Genomic DNA, 8,877 nt, shown 5'->3' with positions numbered 1-8,877 from the left:
AGAGAGAACATTTCTTATACTCTTCCTTATACAGGGCCTGCCATACAGGGCCGTGATCTGATTGAAGCAGTTGTGCTACCATACTGCAGATAATTCTGTCCCTTGGTTTTGGTTGGAAAAGCAGAAGACAAGCCCCAAGAGGTGTAACACAGTTGTTACTACAGAATTTTTGTCATTTTCAGTGTCTATCTTCTGATAAATTGACAAGATACGCTGATCTGAAACCAAGCAGACATGTTTTCAGTGACATCCTGTAGCTTTGCATGTTTTCTAAATGATCATTTCTGACAGCTTTCCTTGCTTAGTCAAACCTTGTGCAGGACAAGGTGATGTGTCAAAGAGATGACAACATACCTTAATTGCAAATCTGTTGTAGGATCTGGACATCAGAAATGTTCCAAGCCTTAAACCAAACAGTTTCATTGGAAAACTGCTCAGAACTTTTTAAGATTTTTTACATTTTTATAGATTTACTAGGTCTTAATGTGATTTATTATCCAAACCACTTAAATGGGGTTCTTGGGCCTTAGTAAATACTAACTGTGCGCTCCCGTACTTATTTCCACGATTCCAGCATTCCTTTTCACTGCTTGGCTGCCGAGGTGAACGCAACGCTCTTAGACTTCAGGTACACCTCAGCATGTCCAGCTGGCTAGAAGGGACATTTTACCAAACCTAACGTTCGCGAGTTTAGTTGAGCCACTGACCTCTGCTACTGTGCACTGAAATGTAATAACTGCAATAAGTTTAAGTACTGGTGTTTCTTTTTGACTAACTCTAGAAACTAATGACAATGGAAGCTTAATTGAGTTATTCTGAAATGGGGGTGGGGGGTGGGGAAATGTCCCTTATCAGTGTTGCCGGCGTTTTGGGTTTTTTTCATTGATTGTGTGAATGGCATCTTCTCTTGACCATTTACCACTGGGCAGGTGCATATCTCCAAAAGCACAGTACCACAAGGAGATCATTTTCATCACCAGGATAGTCTCATACAGCTCACTCTTCCAAAGGGATTTAGGAGCTAGGACTGCCTCTTGTTGCAAGTGTCAGCATTTATTTTTTTAGCATAGAATTTGTTCTATTTCAGATAGTGAAATAAAGCTACCGACATGTGCTACATACCACTGCACAGCCATCACTGTCCTCCTCAACTCTCAGAGATAACTGAGCAGCGCACACAAATTTAACTGTAAGAGCTTTCATTTTATCTTCCTTTTCCCTCCTTTTCTTCAGTTACTTAAATTATCAAAATTATTTCTATTTCTAGTCTCATGTTTAGTGTCAGTATAAAATTATGGCCTTAATCATGTAAAACATTTGTTTTGAGCAGACCTCAAACTTACTGACCACGTACAAAACAGTACAAAGCACTATGGAACAGGTGTTTTTGGTTGTAGCAAAGGTATACGAATGCCTAATTTTTCCTGTGTTAAGTGCTTAAATGTCACTTGGTGTGAGATTTTGATAGGCCTAGCAAGATGATGTAGTAAAGCAGTACGAGCCAAAGAGACAGAAGTATTTTAAATACCACAGTAGTACCAGGGGGAACGTATCTTCAGAGGGAAAAAACAGCTCTTTCTAAGATAACACCAAGATTAAAATTTTATTCACAACCGGAGCCACTAACAAAAACTGGGCTGGTTTTTTCCCTATTCATTCTTTGTTAGCATGTGGAAGAGATGGAAAATAGAAAATTGGCGGTTTTCCTCTTTGTAAGATAATGGAATTCTTGCAGCAGCTACAAGTAGGACAAGCGCTCTTGCCTGAAGAGCTCGTACAGCTGAGAGGGAAGTATGTGCCTAGTGCTTCGTTATGTCTTACTGTTTGTTGAAATGCATTGGCAGTACAGTCTGAAATAATAAATTTTTCATAAAGAGTTTATCCAGTAAGAATTTTACAACATGATGATGATTGCATTGTCCTCAGATTGGCTGTCTAATTTTATGCCTGGTAAACAAATGTATTTCGAGACAACTCATAGCAAAGGTTTAATTCAGGCTGTGCTTAAATAATGTGATCCTGTTGAATGAAAATAAGCTACGTAGTATATGCCAAAGTGAGAGAAAGGGATTGTAACTTACGGAACAGACACACAAGTATTGGTGGAGGTCAAATTTACCACAAATTGTCAACCTAAATGTATTAACTGTTTCTAGTATCTGACCTGTGACACATCTGCATAAATTTAAAACACTGGTGTTGTCCGATATGTGGTTTTCAAATTCTGGCTTTAATACGTTCAGGTCCCCTTGTCTTACTTTAGGTAGGTAAATGCTGTATGTTAATGTTGCTAACTAAAATGTACTATGGCTTTTCTTCAGGGAAAACTCAGAAATTGAGTTGCAAATTAGAGCAATGCAAAGTGATCCCCTCCCAGCCTCTGCTCCTCCAGCTGGGCCTGGGGAGGGAGGCGTGGGCTCTCGCGCTCTGCGGAGAGCTGAGCTCACAAGGAATTTCTGCCACTGTGCTTGACTAACCCATGTTTGCAACTTTGCTGTGCTTTTTACAGGAGAAAGCAGTAATGAAAGCAAATAAATTCAGCCACATCAAGTCAGAGTAGATCTACAGCATAGGCGTGCAAACTTCTTTAGGTAAAGTTTCCAGTTCAATTACTGAAAATTACTACTATGGTTTTACAAAGTAAAACTGCAGTATCTTTAAAAAAGGGACTCTTTTGTAGGTGTTTTTGTCTTGCGTGGGTATCTGTCTCGGACTGAATGTTGCGTTTGTTTGTAAGTAAATTCAGAGTATAGCCTATGTGAGCAAAACCAACAGCTGTATTCTGCTGCCCTCTGTCCAGACCATGTTGTTTAATCAGTGGCGTCACCTTAAACTTCTAAGGGTTTCTGATGTAACTACATTGTATAATGGTTTACAATAAAGTTTGACTTATTACAGATTTGTACACTTGTTTTATACTTGTTCTGTTTAAAAGCATGTGTGTTTCAGTGTTTATAATGTGCTGGTTTAATACTGGCGTTTAACTTCAGAACTGCAGATCTGATTTTTTGCAGTCTTGTGTTCGTGTTAATTTCAATATATTCTTTCACCTTAATAGCAAGTCCTGACTCGCTTGGTGGGACCCCTGTTCTTAAGTAGCAAATTTTGTTTACGACTAAGAATCCTTGCAAGCTCCTCTTGGATCCATTCCTCAAGGAGGGGTTTTGCCCTCTGCATCTACACACATGGAGAATAACCATGTTGTCACGTTGAAAATAAAACTTTTGATGTGCAACCTGAGAACTCCTGAGATTGCAGATGTTTGACCTGAGGCCTTCTGGAGTAGGATGTTGTTAAAATGCTTTAACCACACAGCTGTTATCGCAGCCTGCTTCCAACTTTTCAAGCAAAGCCAGAACTTGTGGTGGTTGGCAACAAGAACACATGAACTTAAAAATTTCTGAGTTCACCTCCAATGTCATGCCCCTTGGCAGAGGCGTGGCCTGATTCAAGACCTTCTTAACTTGTTTCATCTTCTGTTCCCTTTCTGATTTGTTTCTAGCAGGTAGTGGAAACACAAGAGGAGGGAAGATATCTTAGGATCCTGTTGAGAAGTTTGCTTGTGCGGTGTCCTGTATCACACAACTCATGTAGTACCTCCTCAGAGACGGAAAATGGCCACACGAGGATGTCTAGTTCCAGGATGCAGCAGCCTTGTCTGCTGTCTCCAGAGGACAGCATGCTGGAGATGACAAATGTCTTTCTTACTTTAGTCTCTGCTACCTCCCAAAACCATGCAAAAGGGGAAGGGGGAAGCAGTGCTGATTCTCCTCTGTCTGGCAAAGACTTCACTCCTATGTGCCATTTACGTAGTGCAGAGTTGTCTCAAGCTCCAGAGAAGCAGATTCTTTGTTTATCAAAGACTAGAGCAGGAATCCTGTTCTTGGTGAGCTGCTGTTGCTATCACTCCTCCTTGTCTTGGTGGGTGCAGTTTATGGTGTTTCTGCTGCACTGGACCACACATTGTTGATCCACCTCTGTAGCTCCTCTAACTTCTTCCCATTACTTTCATTACGTCCCATCTCGTACACAAAAGCAGCCCCACAGCCACTGCGTCCTTAAAGGAGATGCAGAGAATAACCTTCAACCTCTCCAGCCTGTCAGTCCACTGGGGGACGTTAGCAGTTTCTGGAGGAGAAGTCAGATCTTCTGTAAGACCTGTGTCTCCTGGAGGTCATAGTAGCCAGATGTGTACATTGAGTCAATTCTCTGTGTCATTGCTGTATTTTAGCTGGAACTGTTGCTCAGCAAAGTTTTCCACACTTCATCTTGCAGTGGAAGATGGAGAGTTAACTTACTCTTTTACTAGCCACTGTTAAATAAATGAGCCTATCTTGTTTCTTTGTCATTCATGTCCCATTTAACAGATCTCAGGACCTCGACGGGGTGAACAGGATTTCTGCCTTAAAATGTAAGTAACTTGATTTAGGTTGGATTTCTCCTGTAAGAGGAGAGGGTTGTGCTTCTTGTGCAGCATTGGTTTAGGAAATGTATAATGAAAGAGAACAGAATTGTCCTGGCTATTGGGGAGGTCTCAGAAACTTCAGGATATGCTGCCTGCCTGCCCCCGTAGGTGCCTCATCGCCTTCCCTTGGCTGGCATGCAACTTAAAAGCATTTTAATTTTATTTGTATAATGATTTTGTATAAATTAAACTGCCATGACAGCATAACTCTGCTGCTTTTGAGTGAGGAGTATGTAGTATCAATTAAATGAAGCCATGTTGAAAGCTGAAGGGGGAAGATAGTTCAGTGTCTTGAATTCTCAGTATTTGCTCTAAATGTGCAGAATGTTATTTTCCAGTTGTAATTGGTATTGTCAGAATAGTAACATTTACTGGACTGTTCAGAAATGTGGAAGTAGAGGAGGAGAGAGGTGTTGCTTTGTACAATAGAAAAAGAAAATCTGCTGTTTTTCCTGAAGTCCATGGGATTTTTCCGGCTGCTTTGTTACCCTTCTAACACATACTGCTCTTCTGCAGAATCGTTTCCTGTCATTTCCTAAGTCGTGGGTTTAAAATGTAAGTTCAGCATAAGAATATAACATCCAACATAACATCTAGCTGCTTCTTGACCTAGAAATGATTCCTCTGGTGGTCATGTCAAGGAAGGCATCTTCTCAGGCCTGGAATGAGTTCAGCTTAAAGGCAGAACGGGCACCTGGAGGCCTGGGGGCTAGTTCAGAACTGCCAGATCCCACAGTCCTGATCGTGTGGTGCTGGTGCTGTGCTGGGGGTGAAATGTTTTCATCATGAAAAACACCAGTTTTACTGACCTCCCGTGATTCTCTCGGTGGCCTAAACGAGCACAAGAAAAGGCGAGGGCACATTTCTACCACTACAACGGTCGATCTTGCAGGTAAAAGATGTCTGGAGGTTGGCCGCGTCTGCCTGTCCCCTACTGACATACCTGGCTGGAGTCTTGGTTTTCGACGGGTGTTGAGTGCAGCCACAAAAACTGGTGTTTTTGCATGATGCAAAGAATTAACGTAAAAAACCTATAAAAATAAAGGAATCACACACACACACCCCCCCATTTACTATTTAATTTAAAAAATTATTTAGAGAGCAAATACTAGACGTTCTGAAAAAGGTTTTGCTACTGTCAGCATGCACAGTGGGGAGCACTGAATTTATTCCTGTCTGAATAATCCATTCCTATACAGATGGCAGGTGAAGAAACTGAACTTAGTAAGACTGCTGTAAGACGACAGTGATTTTACACCCGGAGTCATGTAAGAGCCAGCATCAGAGCAAGTTAAGCAATAGAACTGTGAAGGTAAAGCCATATCCTATTTTATTAACTCTCCAACACACATAAAAAGTTCCCCTGTTAAAAATCCCTGTGCAAAAGCGATTTAGGGCACAACATTATGCTTTGGGAGCTCGGTTTATATAATCTTTAGAGGATGCTGGGACAGAACCACAGCACTCCCTTCCCCTCCCTGCCCCTATCAAGAGGAATCAGGGTTAATGTTGTGTCCGTAACGAAGTTTTGCCTTTTAAAGTTATAAATAGAGCCGCAGCGGACTCCCTGGGAAGTCGCTTTGTCGTGGATCGGGCTTCCCTGCTGCCACAGCTGTCTCCATCCGTCCCCGGGCACAGGGCACAGTGAATGCTGCAAACCCGAGTCATCGCTAAGAATAAACCTTCCACAACAACAGCCTCAGTCAGCCCGAATCATCCGGGGTTCTGCTTTGGGAAAATGACCCAGCTCATGACTTCACGTTAGATGCTCTATATAAGTCGAGGAAAAAAACAGGCACTCACAGAGCACACAGGCTGGATTTAATCAAAGCCAGGGAACGACCTAGAAGAGATTACGGTTGAGTGAGCACCGCAGTTATGTCACAGGTATGGGGAGAGCTGTGAGGCTGGCGCAGAGCTGGGAGCCCGCTGGTGTGTTTCTGGTTTAGGTGGTTTGCTTGGAATAGCTTGTTAGCAAGTTACTCTTGTTAACCAGTGGATTCAGCTTTTCTGCTCTGTGTGACTTGTTCGATTATGTTGACATACTCAAATGCTCTGCTTATTTATTTTAACAAGCTGTCAGGAGGATGAAGAAAGATCCTTTGATGAAGAAGGAAAGCAGCTGCCCTCTACATGGTTAATTAATATAGTTTTTAAATGTTCTGGTTCACCACAAATATTTTTATTGATGTTGTAAGGGAAAAAACATTTCCACTGCTCTGGTTTGGGATGGTTTGCAGGAGGAGAGATTTCTGCTTTTCCCCACACGCTCTCTCAGACAACGATTTGAAGTTTTGGCCGTAGTTTTGGAAGGACGTGGCTATGGAGTGTGCTGCTGTGTAGAGCTCAATATATCAACACGCAGGAGAAGAGAGAGCATGTCTGAAAATTATAACTTAGGGCATTTTAAACTGAAATCTTGTATTATGCTTTTATGCATTTTTTTCATTAATCATTTGTCTTTGCTGTGTTCTCCAATAATCAGTGTTTCAAAGTGACCTTAAAATTAGCTCAAATATTGAGGTTTTCGTGTAAGTGTTGTGTTTTCAACACACGCTTTGCGTGCCTGGCAGAGTCCTCCCTAGCAAGAGTTTTAGGTGGAGGGTGGGATGGAGAGTAAGAACGTGGCAGGGGTAGAAGAGCAGTCTTTGGACCACATAGAGTAACTCAGTTCGGCTTGTTTTCTTTACTCCAAAAAAAGAGACTTTAAAAAAAAAAGTCGTATGTCTTGTTAACCAACACTTTTTGACTTGTGACAGGAGGAGATAAAGGGTGGGCTGCACGGCTGTGCCAGCTGGGAACAGCTTCTGGCAACAAATGCATTTGTGTTGGGAGCAATTCGCAGTTGTGTGGCTGTGACACCGGCGGCTGCTGGCGCTGGCAGGTCCAGGGCTCACCTCGGTGGCTCGCAGTAACCTCGCTGTGCAGCTGTTTTGTTGCATAACTGGGGCCTGCTAATCCACAGCATCTGCCCTGCTGGGCAGTCCACCTGTAACCAAAGCATGGGAGGTTTTATTTTAAAATCACTGAGTGAAATTCAGCAGTTCTGCTCAGCTTGGTTGTGTCTTGGTGCATCTCAAGTGCCTGCTTTCCTTACCATGTCCACCAGAAGTCCCTTGGCCCAGCGGAAGAAGCTTTGCAGTTATTCTCTCTTGCCAACGATGGGTGAAGGACCCTGGCAAGTTTTGTATTCCTGTTAACGAAACAAGGGGGTTTTCCCTTTCTGCATTTGGAGGCAATGCAGGTGTGTCCTGGCTGCCTGTGGACGGTGCCGTGGGCATGGGGGCCTGTTCCCAGCACATGCCAGTTTTCAGCACAGGCGGACAAATGAACCCTGCCCACAGGGCTGTTTGGGTAACCAGCCAACTGACCAAAAGCTGTTGTGACTTCTGAAGGGTTTGCTACCACCCTCTCCCCTTGCTCGCTTTAGTGACTCGTAGAGTGTTTTCCCCAGAGGTCTTGTGAACATTTTGTTTCCCACCACACATGTGGCTAGGATGGACAGCGAGCTATTCTGATCGTTCCTGGGAATTTACAGCTGGCAGGAAACACAGCGAAGGCTCCAGCGCCGCCCGCCTGCCCCTGCCCAGAGCCTGGCACGCTGCAAGTGCCCTGGGACTCGCTGCTCCAGCATTTGCAGCCCTTGAGGGATTTGTTTCCCTCCACAACTGTTTTTAGCTTTACAGGCCGTGCCTAGAAATGTGTAAGTGGGCTCCAGCACTGCCGGAACCCAAACATCACAGTCCTACGTGTGCTGTGCTGGTCAGAGAAGTTTATTGTGGATGGTCAGTGTGCGGATCTGCTAGAGCTTGAGTTTGTAGGTCTTTTATTCTTTTTAATTGTATGTGCTGTGCCCCTGCACCCTGCCACAAGGACTGCCTGGTGGGACCTTGGCAGTCTGTCCTTGAAATAGTAAACTGAAGAGGGAACGTTAATGGTGCCGACTGCTGATAGGAACCAATGTTATCCTGGATTTCTCCTAGCGAGATAAGCTGTAAACAGATTAGTACTTGGACGTGGCAGTGCACCACCTGATGATGCATCTGTTTCTATTTTAGATTTCCTTCTCCTTTGGGTTCTGAGTCCAGTGTTTCAGATGTGTTCACTATCTGCTTGTAGACAACCCAGCTGAGTGCTCAGATTCTTGTTCCCAAAATTTGAGATGCGGATCAAGTGTTAAGTTTGTTCTAACAAAATCGAGCCAGAATTCAGAATCTCTGACCAATTTCCCAAAGTAGAGAGTAGACTGAAGGACAAGCATGACTTGGTAATGAAGTTTTCTTTTCCTTCGCAAATACTGGGCAGATTTTTGAATTACCAGCCTGTACTTGCAGAATGACCAGGCAGGGCTGGACAGAGCAAATTTAAAAAAAAAAACTAAAAAAAAAAAAAAAAAAAAAAAACAGGTACAT

General features: G+C 43.2%; 1 protein-coding gene across 1 annotated transcript in view; it reads left to right on the top strand.

Moving 5' to 3' along the window:
• The first annotated feature begins 6,343 nt into the window (after positions 1-6,343).
• The window catches only part of MUSTN1 (musculoskeletal, embryonic nuclear protein 1), a 3,870-nt gene continuing 1,336 nt past the window's right edge, over positions 6,344-8,877 (top strand). The window contains exon 1 of the mRNA XM_010132819.1: positions 6,344-6,352. Coding sequence (XP_010131121.1) covers positions 6,344-6,352 — 9 coding nt within the window. The remainder of the gene's footprint in view (positions 6,353-8,877) is intronic.

Source organism: Buceros rhinoceros, unplaced genomic scaffold (genome assembly GCF_000710305.1).
Source record: "Buceros rhinoceros silvestris isolate BGI_N320 unplaced genomic scaffold, ASM71030v1 scaffold7223, whole genome shotgun sequence".
Classification (NCBI taxonomy): domain Eukaryota; kingdom Metazoa; phylum Chordata; class Aves; order Bucerotiformes; family Bucerotidae; genus Buceros; species Buceros rhinoceros.
This window is presented reverse-complemented; position numbering and strand designations above follow the sequence as displayed.